The sequence below is a fragment of the Trachurus trachurus genome (genome assembly GCF_905171665.1).
Source record: "Trachurus trachurus genome assembly, chromosome: 18".
NCBI classification, from domain to species: Eukaryota; Metazoa; Chordata; class Actinopteri; order Carangiformes; family Carangidae; genus Trachurus; species Trachurus trachurus.
Window position 1 is genome coordinate 22646548 of NC_139909.1, and position 21124 is coordinate 22667671.

General features: G+C 40.9%; 1 protein-coding gene across 2 annotated transcripts in view; it reads right to left on the reverse strand.

Annotated features, from left to right (window-relative positions):
• The window catches only part of dock11 (dedicator of cytokinesis 11), a 105514-nt gene that overhangs the window by 64417 nt on the left and 19973 nt on the right, over nucleotides 1–21124 (reverse strand). For both annotated transcript variants that reach the window (XM_083992695.1, XM_083992694.1), the window contains exons 9-19: nucleotides 18343–18422; nucleotides 15825–15908; nucleotides 15464–15604; nucleotides 12892–13176; nucleotides 8198–8320; nucleotides 8011–8093; nucleotides 6450–6572; nucleotides 6153–6229; nucleotides 4258–4442; nucleotides 4111–4176; nucleotides 272–364 (exon numbers count right to left, since the gene is read on the reverse strand). In XM_083992695.1, coding sequence (XP_083848821.1) covers nucleotides 272–364; nucleotides 4111–4176; nucleotides 4258–4442; nucleotides 6153–6229; nucleotides 6450–6572; nucleotides 8011–8093; nucleotides 8198–8320; nucleotides 12892–13176; nucleotides 15464–15604; nucleotides 15825–15908; nucleotides 18343–18422 — 1340 coding nt within the window. The remainder of the gene's footprint in view (nucleotides 1–271; nucleotides 365–4110; nucleotides 4177–4257; nucleotides 4443–6152; nucleotides 6230–6449; nucleotides 6573–8010; nucleotides 8094–8197; nucleotides 8321–12891; nucleotides 13177–15463; nucleotides 15605–15824; nucleotides 15909–18342; nucleotides 18423–21124) is intronic.

Genomic DNA, 21124 nt, shown 5'->3' on the forward strand with positions numbered 1-21124 from the left:
CAGACGGACATTACATACGAGCAGCATGGAGGTATTTGGATGTTTTTTGGTGTGTCTTTTTGTTACGAAGACAGTTGGTATCCATTTGCAACCGTTATATGGACATGCACTGCTAGGCCGAGACCCCCTGTAACTCAGAGAAGCCACGGATAACTCTGAAACTTCTCCCAGCCCTTAGTCGACATGATGGTGAGTAGATAATGAGTGACATTTCAATTTTGGGTGAACTATCCCTTTAAATGACTCAAACATCCCAAAGCGGTGACCTCACCTCGTCGTAGAACTCCGGGCTCTGGTTGTGGTGCAGGACGGCTGCGTAGGTGCTGCCCGTGAAGAGAGAGTCTCCCGGCTTGCCGTAGATGCACTGAAAAAGGCAAACAACAACAAGCGCATCAGTCATCCAACTCTGACACTTTGATGTCGGGGCACAGCGGTGACTAAGCGCTCAGCAATCTGTGGTTATCGACAATATTTGGATAAAAGACGGTGCAAGTGAGCGATTCCTTCATCACCTGCATCTCTGACGCACCAAACAAAGACATGAAACACTTGGAAAGGGGACGTGATGAGACAGGAGAGGATCTAAAATGGATTTTGATTTAATGTTCACTAAGCAGCAGCAGCAGCGTCCTCCCTCCCCTGCTGGATGTTGACGACAGAAAATCAACAAACACAGACCAATTACAGCACTTTGACTCCGACATGTGGCGAAACAAACATTTGTTTCTCTTCCCAAGTGGCAACTAGAGCCATTAGCAGTTGTGAATGTGGGATCGTTTATGTGGGAACCCTTAAAAAACACAGCAGAGCCAATATGCAGGAACTGTGAGAAAAAAAAATCTGTGGGAAAAAACCTGTGAAACAAAAAGTCAAGCTTGACCAGGTCGGGATAATTCTAATGAGGTGCGACAAGGAAGAGGAAAACTCAGACCTGTTCTGATGGCTGGTTTGATACTGTAATTAGGACGTTAACAACTGTAGTCATCTCTAATGAACAGTAATGGGCAGAGCTGGCCAGAGGAAGGACAGGGCTCTGGAAGCCAAGTGATTGAAATTGAGACTGATATGAGCTGGGATCAGAAAAACAAAACAAACAAAAAAAACAGCTGTTGCCTCTGCAGGAGGACTGGGACGAACCTGGAGGATGGGAGAGGCTCGACTCAGACTGGGAGGAAGGCGGAGATAGAGGTGGAGGTGGGGGTTTTACACACATCTGTTGTTGCAGATTATAATGTGGAGCGGGGCCGCAGGTGGTGGTGCACCTACCCCGATGGAAATAAAAACAACACTTCCGGGAGCCCCCTCCCTTCCCACTGCAGCGGTGAGTGGAGGGCTGATGGGAGTCTTGATTACCTGACTCAGGATGAGGGCTGAGGCGTAGCCGGGGGAGACCTTATCTCTCCAAGTCGTCCTGTTCATACATGTACTGTACGGTGCCACACAGGCCTGAGATCTGTTTTTTTTTTCTCTACTGGTTTCACTGGTCGATCTCCATCACTATTAAAATTTCAGGATAGCTCATGAAAAAATGATAACAGGTTTGATAACTTAAAGGGATAGTTCAACATTTTGGCAAATTCGCCTTTTGCCATAATCTCTATTGTTATATAGGTCTGTTCATTACCTTTAATTATAGGTGCATGTTGTTCTGAGATCTGCGGGGCAGAGACGTGAGCTGCTCAGTGAACACAATGGAGGTGAATGGTACAAGTCCCCTGTCCCTCAAAACTCATCAAATACACAATCCAACAACTCCAAAACACTCTTATGGTGAAGTTGTGACCTGCACATTCACCACACTATGAAATAATCATGTAACATCACAAGACAGAGTTGTTTTCGAGGCAAATGCGCAGCCGGAACTACATTCCAGACATGGCTGCTGGGTGGAGTGATTTCAAAATAGCGTAAGTAGTTGAATATTTGCTTCATGTGTCGTAATGTTACATACATGATTATTTCATAGTTGTGCAGGTCACAACTTGTCCACCAGAGTGTTTTGGAGTTGTTGGATTGTGTATTTGATGAGTTTGATGAGGGACAGGGGACCTGCACCATTCACCTCCATTGTGTTCACTGAGCAGCTCACGTCTCTGCCCCGCAGATCTCAAAACAACATGCACCGAAAATAAAAGGTAATGAACCTACTGCTATGACTAGAGGGATTATGGCACTAGGTGGATTTGCCAAAATATTGAACTATCTCTTTAAGATAACAGTTTGAAGGCAGCACACATCTTCACATCCCACTTTGCAGAAAGCCTCAAAGGAATTTCCTCAGTCAGATCTGAGTGAAACCCAGACCGCCCCCGAGCTTCCGCTGCCTCTGATTAAATCTCCTCGGAGGTGTGCTGCTGGCTCTCGCTGGTTATTTGTAAACAACTTTCTGCCTCATCGTACTTCAAGCATTGTTCCATACTCCACAGCATCCTGTATGTGTGTGTGTGTGTGTCTGAGATATGACATGCACGACTGCACCGCAATCTATCTACAGTATCTGTCCGTCTGGTCCGTCTCAGTCGGGAGCATCATGTGTAAATGTTTTGGCGGTTGAAGTCTAAAGCATTTCTGGTTTCCTCCCTCCTTCTGGAAAAGTGAAAAGGAAAACAAATCCTCCGGCACTTTGATGACTCTTTCCACCCACAAATATTCGAAACGTGTGGCCACAGAGAAATGGAGAGGAAGAAGTAGAAAAAAAACAAAAAAACAGTGACCGTTCATTATCTCTTCTTGCCAGCTATAATAACCAGCTTCTGGGAGCGTTTCCTCTCTCCTTCTCAGGCCCCTCAGCTGCACACGCTGACTTCCACTTGGTGAAAAAGCAATAAAAAGAGTGAATTCATCATGTTTGAGGCTTCTGCTTCTGATCAGATCTCACTTGGGACATTCCACAACTTTTCACAACAGTCTTATTGTTTCTGAGACATTTGCACCAGGCTCTTGTTAAACGCACGACAGTCTCATCTTCCTGAACATCTACCCCTCTTTAGATCCTGCACTTTATTTATTTTGATCACTATGAACTTAATCTATTCTATACTATGTTTTTGCTGTATGTTGTGTAAATGTGCATGCATTGCTTATTATCCTGAGCTTGCAGTGTTGTCTCTGATTCCTCATTCAGGTTGCCCATCTTTTTATTGCAAAACTATTGAATTATTAAAATGACTATGACTATACATACTGATGTTTGTTTCATTGTCTTTGTTCTCTGCACAGAGCATTTGGACCAATGTTGTCAAAAATCTACATGCATATATGTGTATATTGAATTTCATCCTCCTAAAATCTTTCAAAATAAAGGTGCTTTTTGCTCAAAACCTTTATATTTAGGTCACCTACATCCAGACTGATGGACAGCACAGTCATCTCAGAGTATTCCTTTTTTTTCTAATTTAATCTCATGATTTCTAGATTTATTTTATATCTCGTTATGTAGTGGTTTTGCTTTTTAATTTTGTGTTTTCATTTTCTTAATTTTCTATGCCATTTTCTTTCCATTTCTTAAAAATTAGTTTTACATTGTGTGAGTCTATTGTTCATTTGTAACATGCAAAAACCTGTCAACACAACACTGACATAATACACTGACACTGATATGGTAGGATGCTACTAAACATTAGCGTTAGAGGAATAGTAATTTATAACCTCTGACTGAAAACTTCATCACCAGCTAGTTGCTAACTATTAGCATCCGATGAGATTATGAGACATCTGGACTGGAGATAAACTTGATGAATGATGATGGGAATAAAAGTTTGAACCCTATTCCTAAAAAAAAACTGTTATCTATTAATTTTCATTTATTTTGGGGCTGGGGCAAATCCCCGCAGACAGTGGACAAAGACAGGACACACACAACAGAAGGTTACCAGTCTATCATAACCATTCATCACACTGCAGGCAATTTAGAGCTGCTAATTGTGGAGGAATTGTTGGAGGAAGCAGAAATTAGCCTTGAGGGTATTAACTCAGAAACGAGACGACCCTTAAAACAACTGACCTGTGAATTTAACAATTTCCCACAGAGGGTTAATAAAGCCTTTCTGATTCTGATTCTGGTTTCCAAATCCCAAATTAAAACATGTGAACCACTGACATACAACTCACCTTCAAAGAGGCCGCACCGTCCTCGTCTGAATCTCTGAACTGGATGCACACTGCGATGTTTCTGGCCTGTTTTGGAGGAAACATCACGTCAGTCTCAGTCGATGCAGACAGCGGAGGGGTGATGAGTGAGATCAGTGAGCCACGCACCTTGGTGAAGGTCTTCTGGTTGTCGTACTTGAGCTGCAGCGGGTAGACGTAGAGCTGGTTCTTGTAGGTGGTGAAGGGGTAGTTGTACTTGGCCTCCTCAGGGAGGAACTCCTCCACCTCCACGGACACGCGCTCACAGCCGTCCTCGAAGGGCTTGACGGGGATGTAGGAGGAAGTCACCGTATCTGGGGATGGACAGAGCGCACCAGTTAGGGAACCAAACCTCCCCTGCTGACTTCCTGTTTCTCACCACGGAGCCAACTCTGGGTCATTACCTCTGAGCTCAACGCAAACAAACATCCCAAATGCTTTTGTCGGTCTGAACTTGATATATTTCTATTGATTACAAAAGCAGCTGAGACTCTGCAGATTAAATGTACAAAGATTTGTGAGCTACAGTTACATCTTATTTACAATTATGTTAAAGGGATAGTTCAACATTTTGGCAAATTGGCCCATTGCTTGAATCCCTTTAGTCATAGGAGTAGGTTCGTTACTTTTAATTGACGGTGCAAGCTATTTTTAGAACGGCGGAGCAGAGCCACGAGCTGCTCAGAGCTACACTATGGAGGCTAATGGGATTTCTTGGTTTCCCTCATTGAACTCATCAAATACACAATCCAACAACTCCAAAACACTCTGGAGGACAAGTTGTGACCTGCACATTCACCATGCTATGAGATAATAATGGAACGTTACGAGACAGAGTTGTTTTCGAGGTAAATTCATGCAAAACTGCTGATGCGCGTTCCTATCAGGGGCAGTTTTTCAGCAAGCAGACTCTGTATTTGCCTCGAAAACAACTCTGTCTCGTAACGTTCCGTTATTATCTCATAGTGTGGTGAATGTGCAGGTCACAACTTGTCCATGAGAGCATTTTGGAGTTGTTGGATTGTGTATTTGATGAGTCCGATGAGGGAAACCAAGAAATCCCATTAGCCTCCGTAGTGTAGCTCTGTGCAAATCGCAGCTCTGCTCTGCCGTTCTAAAAATAGCTTGCACCGACAAATAAAGGTAACAAACCTACTCCTAAAACTATAGGGATTATGGCAATGGGCCAATTTATTGAACTATCCCTGTAACTGCTTCCTTGCAGGACAGCTGTCATTTTGTCTTTGATGCACCTTCTGAAACACACACATCCTCTATTTGGTTACACCAAAACACTTCCATGTTGTATTGTTTGCACTCTAGGGACAGGGATTTATTGTTCCTGCTTTGGTCTTGAGGGTTGTTTGATCATAATCCTGGTGATGATGAATTTCAAGCCTTTCTCCCCTTTGGTTCTGACATGTCTCACTAGATAGGATTAGCAGCTTCAGTGTAATCAGACACAAGTGAATGGCTCACATACGCTCTTTATTTGTGCGGAAGTGTCAGATTGAATCTTTGTAATATGTTTCTGTTTGTTAATTTTGATCTAAGACTTTTGCTCAGTGACTGACAGATTATATCAGTACAATTATGTATTGAGTGATGGGCAGGTAATATAAGATGTACCTTCTCCCTGTCCCTTTCCAACCATGGAATTAGAAAGTGATGTGTTTTGGTACATTTGTTTGGGAAAAGTCATGAAATTACCTGTTGAAGTTGAACCTGATGATGCACAATACATCACAGGAAGATAGTTTACTTACAGCTGTTAAGTGAGTGCAGCTAAATGTGTCCTTATCCTTTCAGAAAACTATTCACAGCAAGTGTTAGTAGTTATCTATCAAATAGTTCAGTAGTTTGATAGTTTTATAATCCAAATGTTCCTATTTCTTCCCAAAGAAACATGAGGACATGTGACAGCTCCTTCAATAACTTGCAGTGTTAGATAAGATAAGATGGCAACAATGACAACAGTGTGTGCTAGACAGAGTTAAGTGGAGTGTATAGAGGTGACAACATACTTGAGAAGTCAGGCGGGACACACTCGATGGTGACGTTGAGCTGCCCCGGGATGGTCTGAAGTTTGCTCTTCTCGGGTCTGACGAGAAAAAGATTGAAAACAGGAAGGAGATGTGATCAAGTCTGAACAGAAGGCATTTCTAAAGTTACTAAATGTTATGAATATTTTAGACACCCTCTTTGATCTAAGTACAAAATTGCACAACAGTGGTGCAGTGTCATGCAAAGACCTGTATGCGCTTGTGCGTTTTCAGTAACTAGGCACCGTCTGAAATAGCACAGGAGGTGTGTTGACTCACTTCCTGATGTCAGCCAGCAGTTTGATGATGTCATCGGTGGAGATCTTGCTGCTGTCCTGGCGATACAGAGGAGAGAACTTCCCGTCCATGTCCAGGCTGCCCTGAGCATCTTTGAACACTTGCCTGGAGACACACACACACATGGTTACACAACACAGCATCAAGCTTCTTAACCAGAGTTAAACTAAACATTAAGATCGTCACTTTTTTATATTAAGACAAAAGTAATGCAGCCCTGTCTTTTTCAAATGGATAGAATCAGTGCAGTTAGTCTGTTTTAATAATTACTGTATGATATCTACTGTAATGTGCTGCATCACTACCACATTAGTTGACAGTGCAGAGCCCTGATCTTCATATCTATGATATTGCTCAATAATTAATTACATTTACTCCTTAGGTAGATGCTAATCCAACCTAATGGTAAAAGTCATATAGTAAAAGTGCCAGGAAACAGACTAGTTGTTGGACATGTCAGTGTGAGGTGTCTTCAAGACACTCATGAAGATAGTGAGGGACGTTCCTGCTCTGATAGAGATCAGGAGTTTCTTTCTTTCTCTCTTTCTTTTCTTTTTGTTTCTTCACACACATCACAACACAAAACAGCTCATCTTATCAAGTTAACATAGAGTTAATACAGAAGAGAAACATTACTCTCAGGAAACAAAAATGGAAATGAATCATCATCATCATCATATCGAAATATCTATTATAAGAGAAAACCAGAAACTAGTCTGTGTTATTAAAGCAGAAGTAAGCGATCCGGTGGTTTTGGCTAACTTCCTGTCAGCAGATGGAGTTAGCAGTCCCCGCCCTCGTCATGGATCTATTGGTCCTCGTCCCTACGTCACCACATTCACGCACATCCCTTGGCTGCACACACAGAGAGGACCGCCCCTTTATGCCGTTCTCTCTCCTCATTGGATAAAGGTTGTAGGATACAAAGAAAGTTTTCTCCTCGGCTTACAGCAGAGCAGAGTGACTGACAGACCCGTGTTTCAGACCAAACACTCTATGTAAGTGATTTCTGTCAGAAGATATAACTATTTAAGACTTATATTAACACAAAAATTCCGCTAAACAATACTTTCCAATTTGGCCCTCTACAATATTATAATTACCCTAGCCCTTAACATATTTACCTTCAAGGCTAGGTAATGTAGATTATGTAATGTGCATTTCTCTGCAAAGGTTATATTATATTACTAATATAACTCAGATTGATCCACTTCTTATCTATTTACTAAACTCTTTTCATTTGTGGTTTCCCAAATATTTGAAGATGTTGATTTATGAAGTTTTTGAACTGATGGGTTTGATCAGAAAGTAGACCTCCACTTGGTCTACTCTACCCATGTGACATAAGGCCTTTTGGACCTTTTCCCACTCGGTTACATTGTGATGATGTTTTCCACACGTTTTGGAAAGATGTGAGTGACGTTCATACATATATATATATTTGTTACTATCTCATCATGCTGCTCAGTGCAGTCGTATGATCCCTGTTCCAAATGTGAATCCAAACAGATTCATTACTGGGTAATATTTATCCTCATCTTACTTGGCGGCCCAGGCGAATGGCATCCTGTACTGGCCCAGGCGTTGGCATGTCTGCTTGGCAGCTTTGAGAACCTTCTGAGCGGTCTGCAGGGACGTGGGAGAAGACACGAATAAAAACACTCAATCACGTGCATGTGTTTCATCATGCAATATTTAAATGAGGCAAAAAAAACACAAAAAAAACAGACCTTGTTGATGTCTGACGTCTTGATGTACGGCTCGGCGCAGTGGGTGATGCCGTTCTGCAGCACCTTCTCCACGCGGGCCACCAGGAAGATATCTGCATGAGGGTTGGTTACAGAGAAGATCCCCTGGAAGACGCAGGCAGAGGCGGAGACAGGAAGTTTAATAGTGCAGGAACGTGACAATTTAGTGTTCGACAAGATGTGCTGCTGTAATTTGATTTATCAGACTGTGTAACCCAGTGTTTTTCAACCTTGGGGTCGGGACCCCATGTGGGGTCGCCTGGAATTCAAATGGGGTCGTCTGAAATGTCGAGTAATTGATTAAAAAAATACTTATGTGAAATATTTTTTAAACTAATTATTATTCTTTTTAAATGTATGATTAAAAACACCACATACAATATTAATAACATTTTAATGTGATATCCCGAGATGCTGAACAGGATGTTTTTCTTTTTTTTTGGTGGAATGGCATGCCTTGACATAAAAATCTGCCTGGAAATTGAATGAGTTATTTATGGTTTTTATGGTTTTTACACTTATAATATATTTGTTCAAGTTTCTATTGTCAGTATAACCGTTTTTACAATTTCAAGCTTTCAATAATGTTGTGATATAATGCTAAATAAAAGAAAATTCAAATCAATTTTACAAATTTTGAGTACTTTTTGCTTAGGTGTTTATATAATTGGTGAAAATGAAAAAATAATAATCTCATCAGATTGCATAGGTTGTGCTAAAAATAATTATATAAGACACTCTGTGCTGCACATTCTTATAGCCCCTATACATTTTAACATAGTAATGTAAGAAAGCAGCCTAAATGCTCTGAGTTCTAAGGGTTAAACAACTGTATTCTCTACTTTCACTTTCTCAAATATAAATCGAGTTCAAATAAAATGCAGCGTATAAAAATATCTGAGCTGGTGCATCTTGATTGACGGCCGCGTTAACGTGACTGCACATGACCGCGAGAAATTTTGTGATGTGAAAATGGGGTCACGAGCCAAAAAGGGTTGGGAACCACTGGTGTTACCCCTCCCTTGAAGGGATTTTGGAAAAAGGAGAGACGATCACTTGGATGTGAGGAGAAACCACTTCTGGCAACTCCAATAAATACTTCAAATGTCGTCTTGACTCTTAATTTCATCTGCTGCTTCTCTACCAAGCAAGTGCAAAGGAAGCTGCTGCTGTTAGCTGAGGTTATACAGGAAAACCACACGAGGCTCACGTCTATTTTTGGTCCGCTGAGATGGGTCCGTCTTTTAGCTCCTCGTGTCAGTTCACATAAACAGTCTGGAGGGGACAGAAATGACGTTCAGCGTCCATGCTGCGTATATTAATAAGTGCACAGACAGACAGACAGAATAAACTGGAGGCAGGAGGCGGGGAGCGAGTTATTTTGGAAATCATAAAAGTTTCAGCTGAAGTAATGAAGCTGAGAGGAGCTGCTATACCCGGGGAGCGGTTGCGCCATCCCAGCAGCTTTAAATCAAAAGAGACGTCGCCATCGCAGACTGCATTAATACACATCTTAGAAGAGAAGCATGGTGCCAGTCAGAGACTCTCACACACACACATCCAAGCCCTCATTCACACATCTCCACAAGTTTAACACAGCCACACACAGCTGCTTCTGCTTCCACTCTCTGACAGCATGATTTGTTCCTTGCCACTCATCACCGTATATTTTACACATGTTGTGGAAAAGGAAAAAAAACGCTCCTAAATCCTAGGAAGTAGTGTCACTGCTCCTTTATCTGTGACACTCTGTATTACTCATAGAACTGTATTAGATTTGTGCGTTATGTAATGGAGCGGAGCGGAGGCTGTGGCCACCAGGCTGCTGCTGCTGATGTAGCAGACTGATGTAACAAGTGGAGGCCCGTCCTTGGACCACACCCAGTGCACCTAAATTAAACTGTGGTCTGCCCAGCTATAATAGCACACTAATCACAGAGGTAGAGCCTGCTATGTTTACATGCATGTGTTTATGTGTATGTGCTATGTGTGTTCTGCTGGTGAAGGACTTCCACAGATGTCAGCTGGCACATAAAGTCCATTATGGGAACATATGGAAACTTGGAGTTGGTGCAAATGCTCTTTTCTCTATATCTGCATTTCTTTCTTCTTGTCAAATAAATTCTGTTTCAATAAAAAAATAAAAAAAATAAATAAAAAACATTCCTTCTCTGAACATCTAACTCTCTTCTTCTTCTCTTCTCATGTGTAAGTTCACTTTTCATTCTGGCCACTGGCTCCCAATCAGAAGGTTCCAGCGCTGGTTCGATTCCCAGTGTCATTAGACGAGATACTGAACCACAAACAGCTCCTGATGTCTCATTGGTGTGAATGTGTGTGTGCAGTGGAATGACGCTGTAAGTGCATGATAGGAGAAAAATGTGAAATGACCTTATGACTCGTGATAAATAAGCAAATATTAAAGGGTGCATACAGTATTTGATCCCCTGCTGATTTTTGTCCTCATTTCACTGGAAAATAATTTGTGGAATTAATTAATTCGGGACTTTTTTTTAATATTCTGTCTATCTCTGTTAAAATTAATTTACTATAAAAACTGTAGACCGCCCCTTTTCTCTGTGGGGGAGCAAACTTTAAAAATCAGCAGGGGATCACATACTTATTATCCCCACTGTATTAACCAAACAGTTCCTGAGTCTTTCTGGTTTAATAGGCATCCTCAAACACTGAATAGAATAATAGATATTGTGCATGTTCGTATTGCTATGACGAAGAAAAGGATTAATCGGTCGGCCCTGGTAGGTTGTATCACTGTGTGAATGCTGCACTCAAAGTCCATTCATCACTGTGAATGGCCTTAGTCTTGCTGAGTGACCACTTCACATGAAGCAGCCAGAGGTGTGCAGCTCTAACAGCCCCCCTGCAGGTATTAAAACAAGGTCCAGAGCAAGAAAGACTGACACGTGGTGATGATTCTTCCCTGAGTAAACTCAGGGTGTGATGCTTACATCAGCGAGCGTGCACCAGGAATCTGGCAGACCACGCGGATCCAAAATCACTTGCAAATGCTACACGAACGAGCGAAACCGAGGTCTCATAAGGATCCTCTCAAAGTCTTTAAAGGCTGGACATGGACCAAGCGTTTTCTGGAGACACACTCTCCATCTGGAAGTAGTATAAACCATGGGAAGATGCAAAGCACAGCACTTTGATTAAAAAGAGAAAAGGAGTTTTTGTGTATTTGGGTAAAGAGGTGAGTCATCAGCGTGGAATCCATCCAGCGATCATTTATCTCTTGTAGCAAACTCCTGGTCAGCACTGACGGGGTGTCACAGACATCAGCGGCGGTTCAGCAGTCTGCCTCCTCTGAGCTACAGCCAACACAACCTGAGGAGGCTTAGAGAGGTGAACAGTGATCCACAGATGATGCTGATGAGACCGTCACAAACCCTCCTAGTGTTTCTACTTATGGTGCGTTCACTTGTTTGTTTCGCGTCAGTGGCTCTGTTTCAGAGGACGTGTGAGGACACAGGCGTGTTTCCTGTCAGTGAACCCTTTGAACCACACTGAAATACTTCCTGTCATGCACCCATCACCTCTGTAGCACACACACTCACACAGTGACACCACATTCACCTTTGTGTGTTAGACTCTGCTGCTCTTTATCCATGTTAATATACATCATATGCCAATCATGCACCCATACACTACACACACAGCAGTTTTATGCATTAATTACCTCCCATACAGCTAGTTGTTTTATTAAACATATTCATAATATTACAGGTTTTGTTTTACACTTTCATTTATTGCTTTTCTTTTTGGTTTTCTCTGTGTGAACAGTTTCTTCTTCAGTTTCTTTGTGTTTTTAATATCTACACTTTTCTACTACTATTATTATTATTATTATTATTATACATTTATCTATCTATTAGGACTCACTTTTTTTGTCATATCACTATCAGCTTCATTATTATCATTATTCTGAGTATTGTAGTACAAATGTCAGTATATGTATGCATGTGAGTGTGTGTCTTAGTACAGTAGGTGTATAATGTGTGAATGATATAGATAAAAAAAATAATTATAAAAGAAAATTGCCACTTGGAGGCATTTGAATTGAATTGAATTGAATTCTTTTGTTGCTGCACATCTGCTATTGGTTCATTATTTATCTTTGTTGTATTCACTGCTTGATCTGTTTTTGTCGTTTTAAAGCTTTAAACCTTGAGCTGCTTCACTTTTTATTATCACTTTATTTGGCTGGTCTGTCAGAAGTAAGAACACAAAGTCATTGATATCCAACTGCTAACAATTCATTATGTTTAGCACAAAGACCTGAGCAAAACAAAACAAAAGAGCAAACCACAGACTGAACTAATGCTCAGTTCTCAGCTTAGTTTTCATGTGGTCTAATTGCCATGAACACCAGAGCTCTAAAAAATTAACAATCAGCCGAACCTCCAGCGTGCATGTGACGAATGTTTGTAAGTGAACGTCATAAAACTAAAGTAAACTGATCCCAGAGATGCAACTAAACTAAACCAAACCAAAAATCTGAAGACACTGATTTCTAAACATGTTTCCTGGACTGTTTTGTTTCTCTCCATATGAACAATAAAGTGATTCAGGTTTCACACCCAGTCACTACATGACTGACTCAGATCAGTCACTTCCTCAATCACACATCTGTTTCACTGCGATCAAGTTCCTACCTGTGTGGGGAAGCGCAGCAGAGCCTCCGACACCCTCTGAAGAACAGGCAGGCCGTTCCCCTTCCCTGAGTCTCCGTTCACCATCACCCCTCCTCCTCCTCCTCCTCCTCCTCCTCCTCCCCCTCCTCCGCTGCCATCCGAGTCCGATGAAGGGGAGAGCTGGCCCGAGGCGTCGGTCAGCATCTCCCTGACGCAGGGCGGGTTGAGGTCGATGTGGAAGTCGGCCGAGATCTTGCAGCTCTTGGAGACGTCGAAGAGAGCCAGGCTGATGAAGAAGGGTTCCACCTGTGGGTTAAACGGAGCGATGGTTAAAGGCCGCACACACCTCAGCATTAGTTCACCATATAATCACATTACACACTTTGCTTGGCTTAATCCCTTATCTTATGTAGCTTTAACAGGAAGATCTTACAATCAATTCTTCCAGCTTAGTGAGAGGTTGATTAGGGTTGGTTAGTCTTAACCCTTCAGACTCTCATCTGGTCTCCTTGTGTTTTAATACTTGTTAAACCTCAGCCCATCAAGTAACTAACATCCAGCCTGGGCTTTCAGAATATTCATTCTGTAGTGGGGTCATATGGATGTCTAAAAAGCTATATGATCAGAAAAAGAAGGGAAAATAAAAAACGGAAAATAAATCTCACATTTATTGAAAACACACAGAAAATTATGATAGATTTCTTTTTAGACACTATATACCTGTTGTTTGAGGTATTGGAGATTAGGGGAAAAAGAATACAGGCTCTAACTATGATACAAAATATATTATTTCCATCATTTACAAAACTGCCCTAGTCGTCTGGCATGAAAACATGACATTTCCATTTGGTGCACAGACTTTTTTGTCTTGTTTCCTGCAGTGAACAAACTTTCTCCTTCCATATGATATGATCTCATGTCTTGGTCTTAGCTGGAGTAAAATGTGTAAACTGTAATCGACGCAGTATTTATTGCATTTACGGCTGATTTTCCGATAACAACACTCTTTGACACATCGTGTGAAGGCTCACAGGTCTCCTATAGGACTTTGGCCCATCCTGTGATGGGGCAGGAGTCTCCTGGGTGAGCTAGTGGAATCTTTGTGAAGGCTGAAGTGTCCCGCTTTCAATAAAAAAAGGATTATGTTGCTATCATTCAGCGTTCAGGAGATAGATGTGGAAGAGTAAAACAACATCCGTCATCGTATGAGATGGCACCGACCTCAGAGGGTTTCATTTAGATATTATGGAAAAATAACTAATGATTAGATGCATTATCTTGTTTTAATATTCATTTTTACTCCTTGGCTTTTAATATAGAATGAGAGTTGTGTGTGTCTCTCTTTTATTGTATTTCTTTATTTCTTAGTTTTTTATTTGATCTTGTGTTTTTCTTAGTGCTTTTATATGCTTTTAATTTACTGTATTTTAACTTTAACTTTCTTTATTTTACTGGTTTGTATTTGTTGTGCAGCACTTGTTTTTTAAAATGTGCTATATAAATAAAGTGGATTGGATTGGATTGGATTGTTTTAGATGATTTATATCCATAAATGTGTAAATAACATGCAGCAGAAATTCAAACCAATAGTCACAGACTAGAGATGCATGAAAAACTCCAATACAACACTGTCGATATCAAAGCTGTACAAAAGCTTTGAATTGCAACTCTGAGTTTTGATCTGCTGTGCATAAACAAGAAATTGTGGCTTTTGTACATTTTTAGAAACTTTTATCTGACAGTGAAATGTTTAGATGTTGGTATTAAAGCGTATTAGTCCAGCCCTGGTTTGAGAGTTGGCTCCGCTGCACCACAGCCCACACAGTTTTTTAGAATGACTGTGCACTTATGCCAGGATGAATGGTTGCTGCATGATGGACAAACCTCCCTTGATCCAATAAACATTAAACCTATCTGAGACTGTGGAGGGCGAGAGAGGGAAGGAATAAAGGGAGGGAGGGGTAGAGAGAGAGAGAGTGCTGCTTCCAAGCCACAAATATGAGTCAGTTCAATCCTACCAGCTCCTCTAATGCACCAGCGAACAGCGGGGAGAAGTCGGGGGGGAGGCCTAACTCAATGTTTTATGACTACAAGCAACACACATCGACAAAGACTGAACTCACACACACTCTCAGCTGCCGCCTCAAGCTTTCAGGAGCTCACACACACACACACATCCTCATTAATCAGACGACTCTTGCATAACGCTGAGGTCAAACTGATTTAACCATGACCAAAAATGAGACCATGTACCAACAATATGGATTCATGTTCATGTTATCCTCTGTTGGCCATGTTGCTGAAAACTGCTTCCAGACAGGCCAACATGAATTATGAAGGTTTATTATCTGGGACGGCACAGCAGCAGAGGGGCGAGGGGGAGCGGAAGATCTGAGGTGTGAAAAGGAAAGTTGTGTTTGGTGGTGTTTCAGTGGAACAGAATCTTTATCCTTTATAGATTCTGTGCAGGGTTTGGTTTTAAAGATCATATTGGAAGCACAGTTAGTCTTCAAGCTCTGGCATTGACCTAGATGACACGTTTCAGCTGTGACAGGTTTTAGAGTTAGGTTTTGTAAGGGAGGTAATGACATACATTGGTGAGGACGCCGTCACCCTTCTCGCTGACGCAGCCCTGCAGACTGAAGGTCAGGTCGTGGCAGCTGACAACGATGCGTCGGCCAAAACGCTCCTCAAACGGTTTCACATCTGGCTCGATGCCTGAGAAGTCCAGCCTCTGGATATGAGACAGGAGAGAGTAGGAGGAGGAGATAAAACAAGGAGAAGATTGATCCGTTGGAGAAAAGGTAGTGAGGGCAAGAAGAAAAGAGGAAGACGGCGAGGGAGAAGGAAACGGTGTAAATGGTGGAAAGGAGAGGAGAGATCAAATAGTCTGAATCGATACTGAAATAAATAAATCATGAACAACAGAGTGTCCAAAGAGGGACCAGCTTTACCTGGGTCTCGGGATCCAGAGAGAACAGCTTCTGTCTGCCGTCGTTCCTGTTGATCTTATTGAACTGGTCTGTCTCCCTGGCGTACTGTGGAGACATAGACAACAGAGGAATCTAAGTACAATAAAACATATTGAATAGATCAACTTAAAGGTCGCATATTGTATAAAATGTATCGTCCATGTCTTGTTTGGTTAAAATGCAGGTCTTGGTTCTATATTAATACTCTGAAAGTATCAAGGCCTCATTTGACAGAGAAATGAAACCAGGCTGTTTTCAGAAACTGAGCCTAAAATGAGCCATCAGGACTTGTGTATCTTTGTGATGTCACATTTGCCATGCTCAAAGCTCCGCCCTCAAAGGATTTGGTTTCTCTGAGTGTTTGCCTATTAATCTTCCATATTCCAATGTGATCACTCAGAAAACAGTCAATCAGACAATTAAAGGAGGCTCAGACTCTCTCTTCATTCTCATTACTACATTAATATGATTTCTGGTACAAAACAAATATAGTAAGGTAGATCCAAATAACAAATGTGTGTGGTTAGACAATGCTGAGAAGCTAAAACATCTTTTTCAGTTGAAAATATTTGCATTTTCTTTATTTCTTGAAAAGTTCTGGGCAATGAGACTAAGAGCGATATACTGTACAGATGAGTATTGAAAACAATCTTAAGTTGTTTATTTATGAGTTGCACTTGTGTGGCAGGTAATTTTTATAGTTTTTATAGGTAGTTTTTAAATTGCTGTGGCATGACACAAAAAATTAATTCATTGATTGATTGACTGATTCATTCATTCATTCATATATAATACACAAATATATCTTCTTATGGATATCAACCCCTGAAATAAAAAGTGTCAAATACAGGACATTTTATCATTTTACTCCATACACTAGCATCTCATCTGTTTTAATATTAAAATAATGTGATGCAGTTTCTTTTTCAAAATGTAACCGTATTTTTTTATCCTCATCCAGATGTTAATGTCTGCATCAGCACCAATTTTAAATAAAACAGTGGTTTCAAAACAAAAGGTTGCTCATTCTATAATGGCACAATAGAGACTGTTCTCTGAGTTGCCTGCCAGCATTTCAACCAACCCAAACACAGACGCAGACAGGAGCGTAGAGATGGAGAGACAAGCGATGGTACAGAGCCAGACAGAAGAAGGAAAGGAGGGCATCTAATGGAGATGAACAAATCAAACCCCCAGGTCGCAGTTAAGAGCTCTAATCCATCTCCTTCCCCACTTCTCCTCCCCTTGTTTCTGCTTCTCACTGTGTCCTGCCTGCAGACAAACTGCTAGTGATCTTTTAGAGTGGGGGAGAGGAGAGGAGGGGGTGGGGTGCAGCGCTGGAGTGGCCCAGAGCAAACAGTGAAACAGCAGCACAGCAGCACAGAGGGCTTTGTTGTCCGTGTGTAGCTCTGGGTTTGTAGACATATTAAATCTATTGGGATAGACGCTGCTGTTCTGTTCTCTGCTTAGAAAAACTGACTCAAACACGGGGAGTCCAACAAAAGAGCTGCTCCTCCATCAGCTCAGTGATTCTGAACACATGAAATGTGACTGTGTATATGCAACAAAAGTCAATACATCCTCCAAATGAATAATAATGACATTGATAAAGCTGTCCACCACAAATGGAGTTAAAGGGATACGCCAACATTTTTTTTTTCGTGTCTTGCCTCTGACAAGCAGATAGACACCATCCTTTCGACTGTGCGTGCAGTAACAAGGGAGATACGGGCAGAGCTGGCGCACCGCTAATTAGCTTAGCTCAAACGCTGGAAGTGCATAGGTAGTGTTAGCCTGCCTCTACCTAAAGTCATCAGAGAAACTCTTCAGCAACTCTAAGTGGAAACCGGCGGGCCGATCTTCGTCTCAGAGCTGACAAAACTCTCCGGTAAGGCATCTTGAGCGGTAAAATGCCGGTAACGGGACGAGATCGGTCAAAACGGAGGGTTCAAGCAAAGACGGTTTATTTTGGTTCAAGCTAGCTACATCGAGGGTACCGTAGGTTAACTTCCTATTTCAAAGTAAAAGCACAAATTCTATCGTCATGGTTTTCTGCATGTAAAGGGCAACAGGTGTTTTATTTTGTGAAAGTAACCAGAAGTGCGTTGGTCACAACGGCTAGCTTGAGTAGCGCCAAATTCGTCCGAACAAAATTGTTAACAGCTGGTATTTAAATTAACGACACACGATAAAGTGATATATTTACAGAGTTTAGAGCTAAAATGAAATCAACTGACTGCTGATTTCGGCTCGGGTAGGAGGCAGGCTAATATGCACTTCCAGCGTTTGAGCTAAGCTAATTAGCGGTGCGCCAGCTCTGCCCATATCTCCCTTGTTACTGCATGCACAGTCGAAAGGATGGTGTCTATCTGCTTGTCATGGACTCGGGAGTGAGGCAAGACACGTAAAAAAAATTTTTTGGCGTATCCCTTTAAAATGTCAATAACATAAAATAAAAAAAAACATCCTACATGTAAATGACTCAATGAATCCTTCATACCTTCATAAGCTCAGGGTGTAAGCTCCTCCCCAGACTCTCCAGCAGGCTCTCACCTTTACCTTGGCTGGTAGTGTCGTCATCTGATTGGACAGGACAGTGATCACATGTGAATAAAGATATTAGAAGCAGAGGTAGACAACACTGTACTAGGCGGGTACATATATGAAAAAAAACCACCTAACCCTAAAAAAATTCTAACAAAAGGTTTCTCAGCTGTTTTTTATAGTATTAGATGTCCTTAATAACATACTAAAAGTTTACCAAAATTTGACCACTAGAAAGGTGTTATTTTCAAGATGGCGTCCAAGATGGATAGGAAGCCTGAGGAGACACCACAGGTGAATAGGGTAAAATTTTTAACTAACAGATATCACCATGAAACTTCCCAAGTTTATCACTTACATTAAGACAAATATTTTTTGTATTACAAGTTTTGTCAAATTGTATGTTTAAATATGTAAATTAGGCAATATCTCATTAAATATGTGCTAATTTGCATATCCGAAATCTGAACAATGGATAAAAGCCACTTTCAAAATTCTTGTTTTATTTTGTTGACATACTAGAGGCAGAAGTTTTTACAGAGGGGATTTTGGATATCTCTCTTTATCACTCTGTAAATGAGAAAATACTATAGCCCTAAAAATTCAAATATCGTCGTGTTTTTAGGAGTAAAATGTTGTATAAGAGCCCGAAATCTCCACTTCAGCAGCACTTACAGACACCAAACCTTCCAGTTTGATCCCTTTCTATATTCTGAAGGTTTTTACAGAGGGGATTGTTGATATATCATTCATAGCCTGATTTATACAACATTTTACTCCTAAAAACACGACCAACTTGAATTTTTAGGGCTGGTGACAGTATTTTCTCATTTACAGAGTGATAAAGACAGATATCCAAAATCCCCTCTGTAAAAACTTCTGACTCTAGTATGTCAACAAAATAAAACAAGAATTTTGAAAGTGGCTTTTATCCATTGTTCAGATTTCGGATATGCAAATTAGCGCATATTTAATGAGATATTGCCTAATTTACATATTTAAACATACAATTTGACAAAACTTGTAATACAAAAAATATTTGTCTTAATGTAAGTGATAAACTTGGGAAGTTTCATGGTGATATCTGTTAGTTAAAAATTTTACCCTATTCACCTGTGGTGTCTCCTCAGGCTTCCTATCCATCTTGGACGCCATCTTGAAAATGACACCTTTCTAGTGGTCAAATTTTGGTAAACTTTTAGTATGTTATTAAGGACATCTAATACTATAAAAAACAATTGAGAAACCTTTTGTTAGAATTTGTTTAGGGTCAAGTCATATTTGTACCTGACTATACTGCACTTAAGTATGGATTTGAGCGTCTCTATTTTATTATACTGCTCTTAACCCACACAAGATGTAAGACAGAGAGGTACAGAAAATCTTTTCTGCTTGCAGCCATAAGACTTTTTAATGATCAATAGTGTGCAATAAGTTGTTCTTATCCTAATTAGTGTTTTTATTTATTTAAATCAGTTTTATTTGGGCTAATGGTTGTATCTAATGGTTGCTGTTTCCTTTTGTGTCTGTATGAATGCTGCTGCTGTGACATGATCATTTCCTTTATGGATTAATAAAGTATCTTGATTTTGATCTTGATCTTAAAGGGGAACAATGCAAGTTGCTTTGTCGCTGTTTTGGTCAGTCCATGTTTCTGCCGAGACGAGATCTGAGACACCGGGTCGGAGGCGCTGATCTTGCAAGGTTGGTTTTCGGCCAAGCAACAGGTCACTTAACCATCACAATTACTCCAAAGCTGTTTAATTAGGGTAGAAATCTTGTATAGTTTCCCTTTAAAAGGCAAATATTGTATGTTTTCCTCCATCACTGCCTTAAATATAGAAATACATAAACAACAACAGCTCCTTCTGCTGATTCAACGGTCTTTTTTTGGACATGTCTACAGGCTGTGCAAGATCTTTATTCTACAGGCTCTAGTAGTTTGTTGAGTCATTAGGTTCTGTGAATGTAGATAGAACCTATTATCTATTGTGTTGGAGTAGTATTTGACCAGGAATATCTATAGTCTGAAGTCTCGAGTGCTGGAGCTGTGTCTGATCCAGTCTGTTAACAAATAGCTCATTACAAATGAGGCTCAATAAAGTTCAGCTCAACCAGAACCCCCTAATGGCCTCCCTTGTGTCTGTCTGCCAGTCTTTTTTTTTCTTTCCAAACTAATATCTTTCAGTCTAGTGGCCAAATTAAAAAGAGGCCATTCACTATTCTGCTGTCTCCCAGGTGACACATGACGGACTGAGCGAAACCCCAAATGCCCTGACCGTCTTTCCGGATGGATGGAGCATCTCATCAGCATCTTTGAGATTTGTGGCCACACTGGACCTATTGGGTTTCACTGGAATTTCCAAATGTTATGTTACACACAAACTGCATAAAGCTGCTGGCACTCATCCAAAACTCTTAAAATAACTGCCCCCTCCAGAAACACAGGCTTGAAACTAACGAATGAACTGTAGCCAGACTCCTGAGCTCTGATTTACTCGTATCTGCATGGTTGATTTACAGTTGATGTGTAAATCTATCACTTCTGCTTCCCCACTGACACCAACTGTAGGTGTAGTGTTAAGCCTTTTTATTGCCTTTGCATCTTGTAATATGGAAGCAATTAAAGTGTCATAACACGGGGGCCCAGCCTCCTCGGGGGAGTTTTAGCCAGGGAGAGGGATTACTCTAACCTCACAGTTCAAACACGCTACTATTATTATTATTATCATCAAAGT